Source organism: Ranitomeya variabilis, chromosome 5 (assembly GCF_051348905.1).
Source record: "Ranitomeya variabilis isolate aRanVar5 chromosome 5, aRanVar5.hap1, whole genome shotgun sequence".
NCBI lineage: Eukaryota > Metazoa > Chordata > Amphibia > Anura > Dendrobatidae > Ranitomeya > Ranitomeya variabilis.
The window spans coordinates 501,838,883-501,861,494 of record NC_135236.1 but is presented as its reverse complement, the minus strand read 5'-3'; the positions used below and the strand labels follow the sequence as shown (position 1 = coordinate 501,861,494).

At 44.6% G+C, this 22,612-nt stretch overlaps 1 protein-coding gene across 1 annotated transcript in view; it reads right to left on the bottom strand.

Moving 5' to 3' along the window:
• The window catches only part of TSPAN17 (tetraspanin 17), a 68,468-nt gene extending 46,858 nt beyond the window's left edge, over window positions 1-21,610 (bottom strand). Inside the window, exon 1 of the mRNA XM_077265708.1 lies at window positions 21,285-21,610. Within this exon, the coding sequence (XP_077121823.1) occupies window positions 21,285-21,371 (87 nt within the window). The 5' untranslated portion in view covers window positions 21,372-21,610. The remainder of the gene's footprint in view (window positions 1-21,284) is intronic.
• Window positions 21,611-22,612: the final 1,002 nt, after the last annotated feature.

Below are 22,612 nucleotides of genomic sequence, written 5' to 3'. Positions count from 1 at the left end.
ATTTTCCACCATAATATGCAAATAAAATGATAAAAAAACAGACAATGTGATTTTCTGGATTTTTTTGTCTCAGTTTATCTCCCATAGTTGAGGTCTACCTATGATGTAAATTACAGACACCTCATCTTTTTAAGTGGTGGAACTTGCACTATTGCTGAATGACTAAATACTTTTTTGCCCCACTGTATATGTGTGTGTGCGCAGAGAGGTGAATGGTGCTGTGTGTGTGTAGTATAAATGTACGTGTAGTATAAATAGATGTGTGTGTAGTATATACAGTATGTGTGTGTATATATGTGTGTGTAGTATATATGTGTGTGTGTAAACAGTGAAAGAAATAAGTATTTGATCCCTTGCTGATTTTGTAAGTTTGCCCACTGACAAAGACATGAACAGTCTATAATTTTAAGGGTATGTTAATTTTAACATTGAGAGATAGAATGTCAAAAATAAAATCCAGAAAATCACATTGTATAAATTATATAAATGTATTTGCATTTTGCAGTGAGAAATAAGTACTTGATCCCCTACTGACCATTCAAAGTTCTGGCTCCTACAGACCAGTTAGACGCTCCTAATAAACTTGTTACCTGCATTAAAGACACCTGTCTTACATAGTCACCCTTATAAAAGACTCATGTCCACAGACTCAGTCAGTCAGACTCTAACCTCAACAACATGGGCAAGATCAAAGACCTTAATAAGGATGCCAGGGACAAGATCATAGACCTGCACAAAGCTGGAATGGGCTACAAAACCATATGTAAGACGCTTGGTGAGAAGGAGACAACTGTTGGTGCAATAGTAAGAAAATGGAAGAAATACAAAATGACTGTCAATCAACATTGATCTGGGGCACCATGCAAAATCTCACCTCGGAGGTATCCTTGATCATGAGGAAGGTGAGAGATCAGCCTAAAACTACATGGGGGGAACTTGTTAATGATCTCAAGGCAGCTGGAACCACAGTGACCAAGAAAACCATTGGCAATACATTACGCCTTAGAGGTTTAAAATCCATCTGACATTTGCCAGTGAACACCTGGATGATTCTGAGAGTGATTGGGGGAAGGTGCTGTGGTCAGATGAGACAAAAATTGATGTCTTTGGCATTAACTCAACTTGCTGTGCTTGGAGGAAGAGAAATGCTGCCTATGACCCAAAGAACACCGTCCCCACTGTCAAGCATGAAGGTGGAAACATTTTTTGTGGTTGTTTCTCTGCTAAAGGCACAGGACTACTTCACCGCATCAATGGGAGAATAGATGGAGCCATGTACCGTAAAAACCTGAGTGACAACCTCCTGCGCTCTGCCAGGACATTCCAGCAAGACAATAACCCAAAACATACAGCCAAGGCAACAAAGGAGTGGCTCAAAAAGAAGCACATTAAGGTAATGGAGTGGCCTAGCCAGACTCCAGACCTTAATCCCATGGAAAACTTATGGAGAGAGTTGAAGCTCCGAGTTGCCAAGCAACAGCCTCAGAATCTTAACGATTTAGAGATGATCTGCAAAGAGGAGTGAACCAAAATTCCTCCTGACATGTGCGCAAACCTCATCATCAACTACAAAAAACATCTGACTGCTGTGCTTGCCAACAAGGGTTTTGCCACCAAGTATTAAGTCTTGTTTGTCAGAGGGATCAAATACTTCTCTCTCACTGCAAAAAGCAAATATAGTTTATACAATATGATTTTCTGGATTTTATTTTTGATATTGTTAAAATTATAGACCCTTCATGTCTTTGACAGTGGGCAAACCTACAAAATCAGCAAGGGATCAAAATTATTTCCTTCACTGTATATACATGTGCATTACACGTGCGATGTACTACGTGCGTGTGCGGTGTAGTACGTGCGCATGTGTATTACGTGTACGTCTGTACTACGTGTGCGTATTACATGTGCATGTATTACCTGTGTGTATTACGCGTGCATGTGTAAATGTGCGTGTATTATATGTGTGTATTACATACATATACAGTACAGAGCTAAAGTTTGGACACCTTCTCATTTAAAGATTTTTATGTATTTTCAGGACTATGAAAATTGTACATTCACACTGAAGGCATCAAAACTATGAATTAACACATGTGGAATTATATACTTAACAAAAAAGTGTGAAACAACTGAAATTATGTCTTATATTCTAGGTTCTTCAAAGTAGCCACCTTTTGCCTTGATGACTGCTTTGCACACTCTTGGCATTCTCTTGATGAGCTTCAAGAGGTAGTCACCGGGAATGGTCTTCCAACAATCTTGAAGGAGTTCCCAGAGATGCTTAGCACTTGTTGGCCCTTTTGCCTTCAACTCTGCGGTCCAGCTCACCCCAAACCATCTCTTAAATGTGTTAATTCATAGTTTTGATGCCTTCAGTGTGAATTTACAATTTTCAGTCACGAAAATACAGAAATATCTTTAAATAAGAAGGTGTGTCCAAACGTTTGTTCTGTACTGTATATACACATATCATACATATATACTTGTCTATATAGGCGTTAACATGTGCACACGTGTTGCATGTACTGTACACGTGTGCTACCAGCATAACCTCAAATACGGAGTCCATTGTTTCAGCGTTGCTAGAGGGAGGGTGGGTGAGGGGAGTCAGATACACTCAGTTCTAGATGTAGGCCCTCAGAAATAAGTGGCATAGTTTTAGATCTGATGATCGTGGAGGCCAGCACATTGGTGAATCGTTGTTTTGCACATGGCTGATCTAAATTAATGGTACAGTTTCTTTCAGGTATTTATGAACATACAAAAAAGAAAAGTGGAAATGCACCATCCTGTGGATAGAGGAAGATCTTCCAAACAATCTTTGGCCTAAACCATTCTATCCTGCTGGAAGGAGAAGCCATTGCCTATTTCCTTAGCAAAAAAGGGACCATGAGCTTTGCTCTTTGCACAAAAGAGATCTCCAGAGATCTTGGTGCCGAGATCTTTATCTTCGCATGTGCCACCCCAGGCAGCCATTTTCCCTAAGTCCACCGCATAGTAAACCATGTAAGTGCGGGGACTCTTTCACAAAATGTCAACAGAGCCCCCACACCACCAAACCCCACAGCAGCGCACATCCGAACACCACATCAGCCCAGCTTGCGGCAACGCTCCACTCTTGCCTCCTCCAGCAGCGACCCTGGGACCAGCTTCAACGTAGCCACCACCCTCGGTAAGCAATAAGACGCATGGATTATAAGACGCACCACCATTTTATTAAAAAAAGGGTTTTTTCCTATTTTTCTCCTCAAAATTTGGGGTGCATCTTAGAATCCAAAAAATACGGCATACACTCTGGTAATAAAATGTCAATGAATAAAAAGAAACCATTACTGATTAACAGGACAGCACAAAGTTTAATGAGACAAAAACAAAGGGCATTCAAAATTTTGAAAGCTGAGAATACTGAAACATTTCAGGAGTATAAAGATCTAAATAAGAAATGTAAAAAAGAAATTAAGCTGGCAAAGTTATCCACAGAGAAAAATCACCATCGACATTAAAATAAATCCCAACATTTTTTTTTTATAAATACATCAATGCCAGAAAGAAAAAAAAAATAGATGGTATTGGCCCCTTAAAAGATGACAACAACAAGATAATCACAGAGGATAAAAAAAAAGGCTGAGATATTAAACAGGCATTTTTCATCCATGTTCACCAATGAACTGTCTGTTACAGGGATCATTCAACAAGGCAAAGATCAAAATTCACAACCTGATATAACTACTGTAGATTAACACAAGAAGAAATGCATCCATGTCTGAGGAATTTAAACATTGGAATATCCCCCGGCCCAGATGGCATTCATCCGTGAATACTGAGGGTACTGAGCTCAGTAATTGACAGACCACTGTATCTCAATTTTAGACTCTTTTGTAACAGGGGTGGTGCCACAGGACTGGTGGATTGTTCATGTGGTACGAATATTTAAGAAAGGTAAGAAGGTGGATCCAGGCAACTACTGTCTGGTAAGCCTGCCATCAGTAGCGTGCAAAGTTTTTGAGGGCATTATAAGAGACTAGATGGAGGCCCGATGCTATCGCATCGGGAGGGTGGTGACGTACCGATGGGGGCAGGCTTTGCAGAACTGAGAATCTCTCGTTCCCAAGCCCCATATAATGATGCATAAAGGTTGATTATGGCCCCAAAAGATGCTCCATAGAAAATGTTCCCCATATAACGCTGCATAATGGTTGATTATGGCCCCATAAGATGCGTCATAGAAACGTGGACCATATGCTGCTGCTGCGATAAAAAAAAATAATAATAAAAAAAAATGACATACTCATCTCTTGTCCTGAGCAGGCCCCCGGCACTTGCGATATTCACCTGTCCTCATTCCACCGCTGCGTGCCCCTCCGTCTTCCGCATCCTCTGACTGCACTAACCACGTCATCACGCCCTCTGACCGGAACATCACAGCCAGAGGACGCGGAAGACGGAGCAGCGTGCTGCGGTGGAACGAGGACAGGTGAATATCGTAATGCTCACCCTCCCCCATTATACTCACCTGCTCCCAATGCGGACCCTGCTTCTCACTGACAGATGGTCTCCGGGAGCCGGCAACTTCTTCCTATGTTTAGCGGTCACATTGTACCGCTCATTACAGTAATGAATATGCAGCCCTATGGGAGTGGAGTCACGTCCATATTCATTACTGTAATGAGCGGTACCACGTGACCGCTGAACACAGGAAGAAGCTGCCGGCACCGGAGAAGCAGGGACATGCAGAGACACGCAGGGAGCAGGTGAGTATGATGGACAGCTGCCGCTCCCCCGCTGACCCGGAAGGTCCGGCGATGACCCGCTGGTGGTACTGCGCAAGGGCCTGGTACCACCAGCAGGTGCCATATTGCGAATTCCAATATGGTGGTCGGCATACTTCCGGTGCGGCGGATTGTGGGATTCAAGGATGTCCAGACGGAAGTGGATGACAGACAATTTAAGGCAATTATATAAATAGATGAGCTGCAGAGATATATTATAGATAATACAATAACCGACAACCAGCATGGATTCATGAAAGATAGGTCATGTCTAACCAACATGATGGGTTTCTATGAGGAGTTAACTGCAAATCTGGATGTAGGTAATGCGGCTGATGTGAGTTATCTGGATTTTGCAAAGGCATTTCATACTGTACCACATAACAGCCTTATACTGAAGCTCCATATGCAGGGACTGGGGGAACTACCGTATTTTTCAGACTATAAGATGCATTTTTCCCAAAAAAATTTGGGAGGAAAATGGGGGGTGCATCTTATAGTGCGAACGCAGGCTTACAGGAGTGGGTTGCGGCAGAGGTGTGGAGATGCTGCGGCGGTGGGCGGTGCAGAGTGCACCTGAGCAGGGTCCCTTCTTCAGGACATCGCCGCCAAGCTGAGAACCACTGGTGAATGAGCTGCTGCGAGCACAGCCTCAGTGACCAATGGTGACGCCATCGAGGTTACTTTTTTTTTTTTTTAATAAACTGTTGGCGCTTCTTACAATCCAGGCATCATATTGCTTACCGCAGGTGGTGGCTGCGGTGAAGAAGGGTTCCTGCTGGTGTTCAGTGGTAAGGCCGCAGTGGAGCAGGGTCACTGCTGGAGGAGGCAAGAGTGGCGCTGCGGGTGTCCAGTGGTGCGGGGGCTCCAATATTTTGTGAAAGCCCAGAGCCCCCGCACTGTTTATTATGCGGTGGACTCTAGGAAAATGGCTGCCGAGGCAGCTCATGCACAGATGGAGATCTTGGTGTAGAGATCTCCATCTGCGCCTGTGCCGCATCAGCGGCCATTTTCCTGGAGATATCACACAGAGGCAGGTGCGGATGGAGATCTCGGCTTTCCTCCATCTGCGCCAAGTTAAAAGCAGGACCCAGAAAGAAGAATGGCGGCAGCCACTATGCTGCAGCTGCCGCACGGCTAACGCTCGCCGCCGTACTACCACCACAGGACCACAGCTTGTCACCGTACCACCACCACACACCGCAGGACCACTGCAACACCACCAGCTCCGGGCCAGCAGCATTGACCCCTCGGTAAGAACAGTGTTCGGTTTATAAGATGCACCTCCATTTCCCCCCTAATTTTGTGGATCATAAGAGTGCGTCTTATAATCCGAAAAATACGGTATATGTGTGGCCAGTACAAAACACTGGCACGTGACTTATTCTTTCCAATGACCATACTAAGGACCAGGGGGCCCTCATTACAGGTGGAAGAAAGGTGATTCCAGCAGCTAAACAGGAAAGGGTTCTTTACAGTTGGAGCAGTCAGACTGTTGAATGGCGTACCACAAGAGGTAGTAATGGCAGACACTAACAGCTTCTAAAAAAGGGCTGGACGATTTCATTGATACACAACATTGCTGGTTATAGTTAAATTAGTGACAAATGTACAATTGTTGGAGAAAGGTTGTACTTGATAGACCTAGGTCCTTTTTCAACCTACATAACTATAACTTTTGCACAATCCTTTATAAATGTGAGTTTTTATAACAATTTTACACATGTCTGAGGATAGTCCAGGACAAGGGGTGTGCACAGTCCCTTTCCCAGCACTTGATACAGGTAGTGAGGCCTCAGGAAACACATTCCATGAGATCTATCACTCCGGCAGATCATACAGGTGTTCCGAGAAGAAAAGACGGTTCTCCACAGAGTGAGGATTACGGTGTAATAGATCTTATGGCCTGCAGCACTTATTTCAATATCTGGGTATGTAACAGAAGTATTTGTAAAAAGACAGTTGTGAGATCCAGCTCAGGTCTTGTTCCCTTTCATATTATGTTAAAGGAGTTTTTAAAAGTTGTCAGTAGGCGCCTTTTTAGAATAAAGAAATAACTATTCCTAACGTTAATTTTTTTGCAGCTCTTGCACCAGTTGTCCTCACCAGTCCTGCAGTGATGACAATCAGCCCATCATTCAAGTGACCACTGCAGCCAATCACTGACATCAGCACTTGACATTGTATGTTCAGCATGTGTTCTCTGATGCCAGTAATAGGCTGCAGCAAGGACATGATACAGTAGATGAACGGAAGGCCAACACTACCAGCGAGGACTAAAGTAGTGACCGAGGAGGGATGAGGGAAACGAAGGCTTACTTTGTTCCCTCTTCATAACATTCCCTACTAGCGATGAGCGTAAGTATCCGTTACTCAAGTTTGCCAAGGGTGCTGGGGCATGCACTGAGTAGTGCAGGTGCTCCAGTCAGATGTTCGCATTCCCCATTCATTGTAACCATGTCTGTAATGATGAGTGTAGTGAAATATGTATAAATATATCTGTGCAGTGCACTATGTATAGGTTTATTGTGTGACTAATAATAATTTAACATCTGTCCTGAAGGCTGCAGGTCTCGCCCAGGTGTTAATATGTATTTTCCTGAGACAGCAGACTTCTGTCTCCAATCTCGCCAGGGGGCCTAGCTAGGACCAGGAAAGAGAGGAAGCGCATCACACCTTCGGCTCTTTGGAAGAGAGATGTCAATTAGAGCCTGACACGATTATCTGTGGGAAGCTTTACACAAAGGATCTCAGAGAAAATAATATATTCATCGGGGGCGTGGCCGTGGTCCAATCAAAAACAAGCAATTAGAATATCAACTTGAGGGGCTGGTCTAGAAATCTGACCTCCAGGGTGACTCTATAAATTAGGCTCGTATACATTTAAAATTGTTCACATGTGAGGGCAGCCTGGGAAGCTGATGTGTTCCAGTCCATATTCACCCCCTCAGGGAGCAGAAGCAGACTACAAGTAAAGGTACCTTCACACTAAGCGACTTGATAACGATAGCGATCCGTGACGTTGCAGCGTCCTGGATAGCGATATCGTTGTGTTTGACACGCAGCAGCGATCAGGATCCCGCTGTGAGATCGTTGGTCGTTGCTGAAAGTCCAGAACTTTATTTCGTCGCTGGATCTCCCGCTGACATCGCTGAATCGGTGTGTGTGACACCGATCCAGCGATGTCTTCACTGGTAACCAGGGTAAACATCGGGTTACTAAGCGCAGGGCCGTGCTTAGTAACCAGATGTTTACCCTGGTTACCATTGTAAAAGTAAAAAAGAAAACACATACTCACATTCCGGTGCCCGGCGTCCGCTTCCCTGCACTCCTCCTGCATCCTGTGTAAGTGCCGGCCGTAAAGCAGAGCTCTGTGGGAGATGCTGGAGATGTTCGGCGCTGACACAGGATGCAGGAGGAGCGCAGGGAAGCGGACGCCGGGCACCGGAATGTGAGTATGTGGGGTTTTTTTTACTTTTACAATGGTAACCAGGGTAAACATCGGGTTACTAAGCGCGGCCCTGCGCTTAGTAACCCGATGTTTACCCTGGTTACCAGGGGACTTCGGCATCGTTGGTCGCTGGAGAGCCATCTGTGTGACAGCTCTCCAGCGACCACACAACGACTAAACAGCGATGCTGCAGCGATCGGCATCGTTGTCTGCATCGCTGCAGCGTCGCTTAGTGTGAAGGTACCTTTAGCTATTTCTGAAAGTTTTCTACTGTTTATTTTATACTGTTTTGCATAGTATGTCTTTTTATTACCATATCTTTATACCTTTTTCTTTACTGTAAGCACTGAACATTTTTGTATTAAAGCATAAAACTTTAACAGTTGAACCTTGTATGTTCTAAAGAATCCATAGCCTAAGGTGTGTGAGCCATATGAGCGGTAGACAGTATTAGTAATATTTCCGGGACTCATCGCCCGTGTATTCGGTGAGTGGTGTCAGCATGTATATGTGCGGGTGTGTGATTTATGCTCCCATTACAGCATAGGACAGATGTTGAATGCTGGAAAGAGAGGGGAGATAGATTAACCCTTGCAGGCACAACCTCAAGTCGCGGGCTGAGAGCGGGTAAGTGACAAATTGGTAGCAGCACAGAGAGGGATCCGTGACAATGAGACTGCTAAAAAGTAATTTGTACAGGATATGAAGTGTGAGTCTAATATTAGTATATCACCTAAACGTGATGTCTGATGTAAGCAGAGAGATTACAAAAAGCTGGTCATGTATTTTCAGATAATCTGGTGTAGACTGTTCATACGAGCACAATTTATGGAATACGACATTTCGAGAAATAGCTGAAATCATAGTAGCTTGCAAAACAATATTCAGAAAGAAATGATCTTCAAGGATTTATGCATCAAAAAAATCCCTACAATTTATTCTCCAGTTTTTGTAAACAAGTGGAATCAGATATTGATCAATTGTTCATTAAATTTAATGTGAATAATAGTCAAACATGAAAAAAAAAAAATTTCTGAAATCCAAATGGAGATAGCAAAAAAAAAAAAAAAAAGTCATTGGCTCAACATCAAACACGTAAATCACGTAAGCTTTACCTCATCGTATATGGACTCAAACGCCAAGCTTAGCCATTCGAACATTTAATTGAATTGTGAGGAACATATCCCCACCCTGACATATTATAGGAAAAACAAATGCTGCAAACCAAAAAAAAACAAGAGGTGCAGTGGTTGCACACACAGGAAACACCTTGGGCATACCGCCTCACCACAAGAGAAAATTGCAAATCTGATCAACAGCTTTTACACCTAAACAGCTTGAAATGTTATCCAGACAAAATTTTTATTTACAACTGTATTAGATGTCTATAGAGTCATGAGAAATCTTACTAGGAGACATTTTAGAATCAAGACCAAATGACATCTTACAATAATCCAATTTTTTATTTTTTTTATTTTATAGATGTGTTGATACCATCTTTTTTTAAATGAGTTCATTTTTTTTTTTTTTTTTTAAATGAAATGGGAAAATCGATAACTTTCAATTTCTGGTATGGAAAGAAAAAAATCGTAAATCATTGGGTTCTTGTTTTCTTTACATTTTACACAGCTTCCAACTTGGTTGTAAAATTGGTGACTAATTTAACCCCTTCACCCCGAAGTCTGTTTTCACCTTCCCGACCAGGCAAAGCTTCACAATTCTGACCACTGTCACTATGAGGTTACAAGATGATGGCTGCACAGGCAGCATCAATAGTAAAAAGTTAGAGGGGGCACTGACTGGAGGAGAGTAGGGAGGGGCCAATTCACGGCCGGACTAAGCCTGTCGCTGATTGGTCGCGGCCGGCCGTGACCAATCAGCGACGCGGGATTACCGTGACAGACAGACGGAAGTGGACCTTTGACGATTATATAGATATAAATAACTCTGGAACGCTTCAACAGATCCCACTGATTCTGAGACTGTTTTCTCGTGACATATTGTACGTCGTGTTAGTGGTAACATTTGTTCTATATGACTTGCATTTATTTGGGAAAATAACAGAAATTTGGGGAAACTTGTAAAATTTTGAAATTTCCAAACGTTTAAGTCTTATGCCCTTATTCCCTTCCCGACATGCGTCATACATGTATGTTGTCTATTCATATATACTAGCACCAATCGTGGGCATTGCAGTAGGGTGTCAGTTCTTATACAGAGCTGACGCCCGCAGTTCAGAGCTGACGCCCGCAGTTGATCGCGCCAGTGCTCAGCGGGAACACAGCTCCCATAGCGCCGTATATATACGGCTCATGAGGGGAAGAAGTTAAACTGTAGTGTTTATTTTACACAAATCAGCTCGTTCAAAATTAAAATGGATTTTAATCCTAAATTTCCGTCTATTTAATGTAATAGAGTAAATTTAAAAAAAAAGCTCACAGACAAAAAAAAAAGAGGACTTAAAAATCCTCCAAAAATTTGAAAAAAGTCACAGAGAAAAAAAAAAGCAGGCGGCCCGCCTGTATGTGCGTTACTAATAGGCTGTTAGCCAGATGCTCTGCATTGCCTGTGTGAATAATGCCACATACAGACTAGTATCGTTTATTTTTTTGTGCACTAATATACCAAACAGCCAACACTGGATTGAAAGTGGTTGTTTCATCGGTATTGCTGCACCTGCCATCATTAATCAGGTCTGCTGCACCCTGCCAGTGCATTTGGTTTGGAGGCCTGAGCAGGTAATCATCTCTAATATAGTACATTACAAAAGAGATTAGATGAATTAGGCTATGTTCACACTTTTTATTTGCTGCTATTTTTATGCAAATTTTAAGCTGCGTTTTACAGTACCAGCAAAAGCTATGAGAGTTCAGAAATCTCATGCACATGCATTTTTTTTCCTTGACTGGATTGGAAAATGGCTGCGTTTTTGAAAACTGCAGCATGTCACTTTCAGCATTCTTTCACCCAAAGAAAGCCATGAGTAAATGCAAAAACACAGCAAAAATTCAGGTATCAAGTTTTGCTGTGTTTTTGGTGCAAAAAGCTAATGAAACTGCAATGTGTGAGCATAGCCTTAAAAAAGTCCTTATTGTTCCCCCTCTACTCTCTTTGCTTTATTTTTACCCACATCTTTTATGACATTTGAGATGCCCCAGTACATGACACCAAACAAGACACCATCAACAGTCAGAGGCTGCAGCAGCAAAACCTTCTTATAAGGAGCTTCTTTACTGCCAAGAAAAGATTTTGCCTGAAAAAAGTGACCTCTGTTTCAGGGGCTGGGCTAGTTTCAGCTCTACTGAACATGCGTTAGTTGTCAATTCTAGCACATGCTCAGTATGAGCTCCCTTGTCACTGCGATATTACTTCCAATGCACAGTGACAGTGCGCTCCTGCACAGCTCTAATGAGAAGTGACAAGCCAGCAAGAGAGCACAGTGTCAGTGCAAAATGTAACTAGAGGACGTGATGACACTTTCCGGAGCGGTGCTAGTCTCCCCTTACAATACACACTGACAGTGCACTCTTATTGGCCCATTGATATACAATAAATGCCTACAATAGGACAAATCATTACACATATACCTCAATTCTCATAAAACAAGTGTGACTCACACCACATATACACAAATATATAGAAGACCGCTGGTAGGAAAGTATAGAGCGCAGTCACAGAAATGGGGAGTTACCATAGAAACCATGTCCATATCAGACACTTCATGTGGAGCAATATCTCCCACAAATGTTCCTTAAGGTTCGGAGACCATTTTCGGCTTTTAGTTGAGATGAATCTCTGCTGCACGTTATCAGAGCACGTTTGCTCATCACTAATGATGTCACATACATCCACAATTTTACTTTTTTCCCCATAAAACAGCTGCCCCGTGTATGCCCAATGTTCAGTGTTCGTGTGCCTTTTGAGGCATTTTAGGATTTGTAGTCTACAGCCTAACTACTAAAACTCCCACCTCCTGGAAGCAAGAACGACGGTATAAAAAGATCACTAACACCTGCACAATTAGCAATTTTTGGCATCTTCTGACACTGGTTTTACCAGATGTAGCACTGCCCTAACCCAATAGTATAGTTTGCTCTGACTAACCTTTCAAGCACTGTAGTCAAAGTACAGTAGCTCTGGCCCCGGGCTCACATTTTACAGCTGAATAAATTACATGGCACATAAATCACACAAATTAAACAAGACGCCTTTGACAAGACCTTTGAGACTTGGTTCTTCAAGGACATATCACATGCATCCATTTATGCCATGCTTCATCAAGATGGTCACAGATTTGTGTCATCAGATTGTCTGGATCATACAAGAGCAACAAACGCTTGACAAGTGTACTCAGAATGAGAAAGCAGAGACCGGGTGGAAACCATAGGGATCATTAATAGGGATGAGCGAATAGCTTTGGATAACTCCTCATAGCGGTTCCCGAATAGCTGCATCGGGAAACCGGATACCTGGAACGCTCCCGATAATCAGGTTTCCAGCACCGTGGCGGCTTGACAGTCACAGCACATGCATGGAGAGCCCAACACACAGGCTTATTGCTATCCGTGCTGGAGATTGGGCAGGTGACCAGATCTGACCATCAGCCTCCTCCAATTGAAAAGCAGCTTTTCTATATCTAGATCTGTCACATTCTCCTCCACCAACAGTCATTTTATAGACTGGAGAGGAAGGCTATACTAACAAGGCCAGAAGAACACATATCGTATACATGCCAAAATCTGTATCAAAGACCAAAAAAAAATCTCAAAAAAGAAATTTCACATAGGCCACTGGGGCTTCTTTATACTCCAACTTCCCAATATTTCAAGAAATAACATGTCCATATCTACAAAGGTTGGACCCCTACCCTACCTTTTTTTTATTGAAGTGTCTAATGAGCATTTGCCAAAGTCATTGTGAAGTGAGGGGGGTGAAGGGTCAGCTGTGATATCGACTATTGGGACTGGTGGATCCCGCGTAATCAGCTGTGTATAGAGCCTCTGATAAGACGACATGTAAATTCTTCCTGCTCGAACAGGAAGCACGAGTCAAACAGCTCTAGTGGGCAGTGGGACATTGTACGATTATCAATATCATTTTTTTTTTTTTTTTTAATAAAGATGGCCATATGGTAAAAACAAGTTGGTAAAAAAGGAGGTTTGAAAATAAATGTAAAACAGATTTAAACAAATAGGTCACCTTCTGGTGACGACATCTCTTGTGCATTACAATTTTGCCAACTTGCCTAATTTTTCTCATTTACATGCATTGGGGCAATAGAAGTTGTGAACGTATTCATCTAAAGTTTATAAATTGACAATGTGGCGATGCGTATACCCAAAACGTTTAACACTGAGCAATAACGGACATGCAAGGAGAAAATCACACGTACAGTTTTCTGTCTTCTTGTGAAGGCATCCTGTGTACAGCAGTCAGGATGAGCTCGAAATCAAACAGTCCCACCGAACAAAAGCAGGAAAAACCGGAGAGGAAACCAAAAAGGTGCTAAGCAATGGAAAAAGTCGACTTTATGAACTGTGTGTGAATCAGTGACGTCCGTCTGCAACGGTCGCAGTTAGGGGGCTACTGCAGACAAGACATGGCATTTCCAGCATTATTACAATTTGGTGTTCATGTGGGTAGAAGTTTTTTGCATCTGTATTTTCGCTTTCAGATGCAAATTTCTGGCTAAATTCAGAAAAGGCACTATGGGAAGATTATTCTGACAGAACAGGATATATTATAAAACATGACGCAGAAATTTGGTCTAAACTGATGGGACACTTAACGTTAATGGCTCATTTCTACTACAACACAGAATTGTTACGTGGCTAATGTGTGATTAAAAAAAGCCATGAATTTTAACAAAGGAAGTCTTATAGTCTAGCGGATTGGAAATATCTATTTTTTCCCTTCATATTTTTCACGTCTTTAGTGTGGAGAGTATATCTGTAAACGATTTAGCTTGATTTGCAATATTAACATTATAGCCCCCATTTTAGGGAGGATCTCCGGAGGGCTTGGTGTTTGGACAGCACAGTGCATAATGGAGGATTTTGCCGGCCTTATGTGCATGTCGTCTTAGCTTTTGGATTAACTTGCCCAATAGATGGTGGTTTTTGGGGGAAGTATTTTAACCCCTTCATGTCGGCGCTTTTTTTGTTTTGCGTTTTTGTTTTTCACTCCCCCCCTTCCCAGAGCCACAACTTTTTTATTTTTCCATCAATATGGCCATGTGAGGGCTTGTTTTTGCGGGACGAGTTGTACTTTTGAATGACACCACTCGTTTTACCATGTCGTGTACTAGAAAACGGGAAAAAAATTCCAAGTGAGGTGAAATTGCAGAAAAAGTGCAATCCTACACTTGTTTTTTGTTTGGCTTTTTTACCATGTTCACTAAGGGCTAAAACTGACCTGCTGTTATGATTCTCCAGGTCGTTACGAGTTCATAGACACCAAACATGTCTAGGTTCTTTTTTATCTAAGTGCTGAAAAAAAAATTCCAAAGTTTACTTAAAAAAAAAATTGCGCCATTTTCCGAGACCTGTAGTATCTCCATTTTTCATGATCTCGGATTGGTGAGGGCTTATGTGTTTTGCGTGCCGAGCTGACGTTTTTATTGATACCATTTTGGTGCAGATACGATCTTTTGATCGCCCATTATTGCATTTTAATGCAATGTCGCAGCGACCAAAAAAACGTAATTAGGGTGTTTCAATTTTTTTCCTCGCTATGCTGCTTAGCGATTGGGTTCATTCTTTTTTTTTTTTATTGATAGATCGGGGGATTCTGAACGTGGAGACACCAAATATGTGTATATTTGATTTTATTGTTTTATTTTGAATGGGCCAAAAGGAGGGTGATTTGAACTTATGGTTTGGTTTTTTTCATGTTTTTAAAAACATTTTTAATTTACTTTCGGCATGCTTCAATAGTCTCCATGGGAGACCAGAAGCTGCCACAACTTGATCGGCTCTGCTACATAGAGGTGATGCTCAGTCATGAAACCCTAAAGGGAATCTGTCTCCAGGTTTTTGCCACCTAATCAGAGAACAGCATAATGCAGAGACGGAGACCCTGATTCCAGTTATGTGTCAGTTCCTGGGCTGCTTAGTGTAGTTTTGCTAAAATCAAGGTTTTATTAGTAAAAGATGATAACTTAAAGACTAATAAGTCTGCTACCAGGTAGCCAGCCATATTCATGAACTCTGTACAGCCCGACCCCATCACCGATTGTACACTGTACATGGACAGAAGTCTGCCAATCAGTGGTGTGGACGGGGTAATACAGAGCTCAGCATTCAGGGAACTGGTAGATCTGCAGCAGATAAAGCAGCAATTTATGGTTTCATGACTTGCCTAAACAAATCTGTGGAAAAGGCCCAACATTGGTTTCTTAGTAGCACATTCGGTCATCAAGATCTAATACATAAAAGCAGACTGTTTGGCATCAGTATTTGGTCAGTGTGTCAGTTTTTACCATCAGTATATCATCAGTGATTTTCACTCAGACAAAAAAAAAAAGTTAACCTCAAAGCTTCTCCTTACCATTCCAATGCCAATCCCGGACAGTACAGACCGCACACTGATGCAGCCCATGGGCTGTTGGGTTTTCATGGCCCCATATAGAATGAGCAATTTTAATCTGTGACTCGGATCAGAAATAGACAGGTTTCTAACATTTTGCCACCAATAAATGAGTAAAAAGACATATGAACAGCCCAACAGAACACATCCCCATTACGGTGTGTGATGAAAATCACTCACAGACATTTGAATGGGCGTAACAATTTTATCAGGGTTTTTTCATGCATTTTGGGAAATATTAAAAAAAATATTAATCTCAAGCAATAACACAAACCAAAAAAACAGTTTGATAAGTTTTTAAAAAAACGCCACTGATCAAAGAAAAAAAAAAAACACACCAGGAGAACGTCACAAATCAAAACTTAATTTTATGTAGTATATTTTGTAATACACGATTCTAGCCACAGATTTTATAGGGTATGTGCACACGGTCAGTAAACGCTGCATACTTGTGCAGCGTCCAGATGTTATAGCATTGTGGATGGGATTTCAAGAAACCCCATGTCCACTATGCGTGCACCAGCACCCGTGGCTTCTGGCTTCCCTGCGGAGACAGACATGCGGCGCGTCTTTCCAGACTGCAGAATTTCTATTCATCTTGCGGAGACCGTATGAAACCTGTATGGGGACTGCATAATCATTAACAATCGTTTGTTCCCCATACGGGTTACTTCAACTTGGGTAAAGGGAGCTGACTGACTTGTTTCATCATCGTTCTGCGTTCATGAGAAGTAGAAAAAACATTTAGGCAGACTTTTAGAAAATCCTCTCTTTATGGAGAGCCGACTGTATAGCACGGCTTCATTTCACTGCGATATGACTGAACAGATACACTGCATGTGGTAACATTACCCAACCATTCAAAACGGGAATGCTAGGTAGTAAAACGACTTTCCCAACAAAGAAATCAGGTCTGGGGCTGGCATTCTTACTGGTAACAGGGGCGACATTACCATGGAAGCAGGTGACGAATGGGGAGGGGGATGGAGAATTACAATTAAATCCTCATTCTTCACACAGCTTAACTTCTACATTCAGATCCCTTTACCAGTGTTCTGCAGAAACAACAGGCTAAACATCCTCATCATCTCACCAGGAGCAGACATGTCAACTCACCAGGTCAACGTGATATCACCATTAGTGACAGCCACATAAGCTGCTCCAGCACAGGTGCACAAAAAAACAGCAGAAAAATAGAAAACCGCCTGCACTTTGCATGCCAGTCTTAATATAGGCTCCAGGGGTGTGAGATATTTCTAATTCATTACGAGGCACCCATCAATTCATGAATTAGGCGCATCTTACAACTGGGGGGCACCTCTGCCAGATAGTTTACTCCAGCCTTGGACTGAAGCAAATTTCTGGTGTAAATTGTGACGAATTTGCCACACTCCGTCTGAGTTCTGCCCACTTTGGCATAGCTGGCAGATAAAATTTGCATTGACTAGGGCATCCATGGCAGATAGGTTGGCACTCAGATTCATACCGCATATATTATGAGGCAAATCTGCACAAGTTTAGTTCCATTCATTGCCGATAATATGGCAACTTTTCTGTGCGAATTCCGTATGGCAAAGTGTGTCACATAGAGGTTATGTTTACAGAGTAGCAGAGAATCTGTAGATTTTTTTTTTTACGGTGCATGTGAACGTGTTACAAAAAGGTTTTTTCACATGCACTGGATACAGATTGTTCGTGGGTTTGACGAGGGTTACAAATCCTCATGATATCAAATGGGCGATTACAAAGTACAGCAGTAAATTGAAGGACCTGCCGTGCCACCAAGTCAAAATTCAACATCTTCATAGGCATATACAGTCATGTCACCCTTCTAATAATGTGCAAAAAGCCCTTTATATAGTAAGATCGTACCTGCTCATTTAGTTATGGGGGTGTGCGTCGTTTCATTTAGTCACGGTTGGCACCACCCATGAAATTTGAATGATGTTCCCGGGGTTGCGCTGAGGTCACTGAAATCAGCTTTGAAAATCCCACAATTGTACAGTGTATCACAGAGCTGCGCTCGCACAGTGTCGATTGGGGAGACGCGCATGCGCCGTGATGAGTGCACACTGGAGATGTGTGTAGCCGCAACCGCTACGAGGGAAACCGTTCATCGATGAACACGCGCAGCTTCACGCTATACTACGCAAGCGTGGGATTTTTCAAAGCGGATGTGAGTGACACTGGCACGCTAACCACACTGGGCACAGTTTACATGCTAAAAAGGACATGACAGGTTCCCTTTAAGATATAAGTCCTACTCCAACTATATGCCCTAGCTACAGATAATGCTGGTGTACGAGAGGGAAAACTGGTGATCTGCCCAGAGGCCCCACTCTTAGGGCCCCCCAGCACTTCTATTGCGAGGTTAGGAGGAGACAGGTTTTTATGTACCGTATGACAATCAAAATGTATTAACATCTTTTTTCTTTTTTTTTGGGGGGGGGGTGGGGGAGGGGGGGGGTCAAGAATAAATGTAAATTGTTGTTCATGGAAAGAAGAGATATCCCCTGAAAATAAACACTCATGTTTCGGAGCTAAAAAAAAATAATACAAGACCCCATCTTATTTTCAGAGACACGGTATATTAAATCCAATCCACCTGTCACCTACAGTATTAGCAGCCAGTGCTTGTGCTGTGGTAACATACAACTATGCCCCAGTCCTCCTGTTTGTAGCATAGAATATCATAGGGACACAGGTATGAGGAATAAGGAAAAAAAGACATATAAATTTACAATGAATGTCTCCAACCTATACCTTTAACTGCTGAAGAACTAAAGCACCAAGAAAGTCTTGTCAATAGCACACTGGGAAGTTAGTGTTGCACATACCCTGAATGTACTGCGGTAATAAGTCCAACCATGGAGTAGAAAGGACCGAGAAGGGAAAAGGATTGGATTCAGGTCCAAAACCAGAGGAACAGCAGGAGATTATCTGGCTTCCATGGAAATCATACATCCTGTAACACTATTCTCATGCCAGCAAAACATCTGTGTGGAGCAGTGGCTCATAACATCTGTCTGCAAAGGACCTAAGGGGTTCCCTGGGGATAAGAAACGAGACCCTCCATATAGGCACAGCAGCACAAAAGCCCATTAACAGGGGAGGCGGGGAGCCCATCCGAGGCAGTGAGGAACCCACTAAATGGGCATCCCCTAGCTCACTTTAGGATCGGTGGAGTTCTAGGTGCCCTGTAATCATAAAGGGGCCGCAGCGTGCTGTAGGGTTGCATGCATTGTATGTGAACGAGGCAGTGGTGGAAGTTACCTGCAGTCAGATGGCCAAGGAGCCCCCTACATAAGAGCCAAATCGGTCCCGCAGTCCCTTGTTTATCAAGATCAGTGCAGGACCCAGAGGTGAGACCCCCCTCCCCAATAATCATAAAATGACGACTTCCAAGTATAAGACATCACGATTATCAGATGGGAAACCATGCAGCTTTATTTCATGCAGCACTCTCTCTAGTCATAAAAGCACGAGACAGGAGCAGCCGGGCACAGCGGCCACCGAGGCCATGTACAGGTGGTCTTCTCTTTCATGGCACAATAGAGAAGGTGTCATGTGTAAGTGCCACATCACAGCACACTCCTGTATTCACTGCAATCCAAAGAAATCTAAACCTGCCAAACACACACAGGCAGGACACTTAGCGGGGTCCCACATAGAATCCAGCCTTGTATGGTCCACCATCACATATTGCAGCCGTAGCCAGAAAATTAGTCTGTCACCTCACAGTACCCTAAGAGGAAACTTAATGCAAATGGCCAATTAGCCTAAAAATAGTCCCTCACTGTTCCGCTTCTTAGGCTACGTTCACATTTGCGTTGTGCGCCGCAGCGTCGGCGCCGCAACGCACAACGCAAACAAAAACGCAGCAAAACGCATGCACAACGCTGCGTTTTGCGCCGCATGCGTCCTTTTTTTGATTGATGGGCGCGGGCGCCGCAGGGACGCATGCGGCGCAAAACGCAAGTGCGACGCATGTCCATGCGCCCCCATGTTAAATATAGGGGCGCATGACGCATGCGGCGACGCTGCTGCGCCCGACGCTGTGGTGCAGATCGCAAATGTGAACGTAGCCTTAGAGCGTGCACTAATGTAGAAATGTCACCCAGAAGAGTCCAGATCACTACAGACGTCTTCCCTCCATGGTTTTTCGGCTACTTTATGTACTGTGCCACACAAAGATCAGATCACACTTGGATACAGTAACATAAAAAAAAGGACAATACACAGCAATGACATTTACCCTCGTAACACAGTGACCCGACCCCAGTGCACCCGCCGCTCCCATCCCCATAACACAGTGACCCCTGACCCCAGTGCACCCACCGCTCCCATCACACTGGGACCCCTCACCCCAGTGCACCCACCGCTCCCATCACACAGGGACCCATCACCCCAGTGCACCTACAGCTCCCATCACACAGGGACCCATCACCCCAGTGCGCCCGCTGCTCCCATCCCCATCACACAGGGGACCCATCACCCCAGTGCTCCCCTCACCCCAGTGCACCCATCGCTCCCATAACACAGGGACCCCTCATCCCAGTGCACCAGCTGCTCCCATCCCCATCACACAGGGGCCCCTGACCCCAGTGAACCCACCTCTCCCATCACACAGGGACCCCTCTCCCCAGTGCGCCCGCTGCTCCCATCCCCATCACACAGGGGACCCCTCACCCCAGTGCACCCCTCACCCCAGTGCACCCATCGCTCCCATAACACAGGAACCCCTCATCCCAGTGCACCAGCTCCTCCCATTACACAGGGACCCCTCTCCTCAGTGCGCCCGCCGCTCCCATCACACAGGGCCCCCTCACCCCAGTGCACCCACCTCTCCCATAACACAGGGGACCCCTCTCCCCAGTGAACCCACCTCTCCCATCACACAGGGACCCCTCTCCCCAGTGCGCCCGCCGCTCCCATAACACAGGGGACCCCTCTCCCCAGTGAACCCACCTCTCCCATCACACAGGGACCCCTCTCCCCAGTGCAGCCACCTCTCCCATCACACAGGGGACCCCTCTCCCCAGTGCGCCCACCTCTCCCATCACACAGGGACCCCTCTCCCCAGTGCGCCCACCTCTCCCATCACACAGGGACCCCTCTCCCCAGTGCAGCCACCTCTCCCATCACACAGGGACCCCTCTCCCCAGTGCGCCCACCACACAGGTCCCCTGACACCATAACATGGGGTGCCCCACACGGCTCCCCGTACACTGGGTCCTGTCACTAGGAGCACGGTGCTGTGCCTCCCTCCAGCTCGATTTATGGCTGGGAAGACCCAACCATGGCCGCCCACACACCGGAGCGGTAACCCCTTCCCCGCCAGGCACCACAGAGCCGGATAATGGAGCTCTGGCAGCGCACTGGCCCCGGCGGCGCTGACAGACAATGGGCAGAGGCCGGCGCCGCTCGGAAGCCATCACTCCCTCCGGGGCGGCTCCGGGAAGCCTCGGGACACTCACCCAGAACACGATGTTGAAGCCGAACAAGAAATACTTGACGCAGCAGCTCACTTCGGGTCCCTTGAAATGCTGGTGTTTGCCAGACATGGCTTGTACCGCCGCGCGGGGTCACACACGGGGAGCGCTAGTCACGACTGCAGGGGAGGCTGGCAGCGCTGCGGGGGAGGCAGAATGGCGGCCGAGGGCTTCGCGCTGGCATCGGGAGGCTGCACGGAGCGCAGGGCAGCGGGCTATTGTTCCAGCGCTTCCTGGAGTCCCGGGCACGGGAGAGCGTCCATGTCTGCTCCTGCTGGATGGCTGCGGTGATCGCGCGGCTCCTCCCACACAGGGGCGGGGCTCTCATTGTTGTGTTGAGCAAGCGCCACCTCGTGAGAAGGACGTGCTATGACAGCTCTGTATGTCACCTGTCCACGGAGCGCGATCCTCCAATCACATTCCTTCTTTCCTGCCCTAGTGTTGGATCAGGCGCAATACGGGGCTGTGTGAGGCCATGGCCTTCTCTGCAGAACTGAGCCGAAAGTAGCCAGCAAAAAAAAATAAAAAGTTGTAAAGCTTCTCTCCCCCCCATCACACTGCTACCGTAAAATAAAATGGGGGGGGGGGGGCACCGACCCTGCAGACAAAGCAGCTCATTCCTCAGTGGTTTCAAGCCTGAACAGTCGCATGTTGGGTTGAAAACTATTTGTCGCAAACATGGATTACTGTATGGTATAGAACATCAGACAAGTGAAAGATAGGGTTGTTTTTATTTTATTACATGAGACCAGGGCTTCAACACAAGGGGTGTTATGCCAGTATGTTATGTTTTCTTACAGGAGAGGAAGGCTTCAGTAGAATAGGTGTAAGAGGGAGTATAACTCTTTTGTAAAAACAGTTTTTAACAGCTGCAGGCTGCTATTTTTAGGCTGGGCAATATCCATGGTCCCTTACCAGCCTGAGAATGCCAGCCCCCAGCTGTTTGCTTTAGCTTGGCTGGTTGTCTATGAGGGGTAAACCACACCATATTTATTATTTAAATCATTTTAAAAAAAATGGTGTGGGGACCCCTCTTTTTTTGATAACCAACCTTGATGCCCGCATCTGTCAGTCTTGCCTGGTTATCAAAAATAAAGTGCACATGCCTGACCAGTGACCACCACTCCATTCATTTTCCTTCAGGTCCTCTAGGGGAAGCCATGTTCATTAGCGTATATTCACATCTGCTGCAGAAATCTCAGTACTTATTCCATACGATTTATGCAATCCCCCTTCAGAGGAACCCGCCTGCCTAGAGAGTTCTTCTAAATGTTAGTATTGTTTGGTATTTGTAGAACAGTTTTAGGACATTT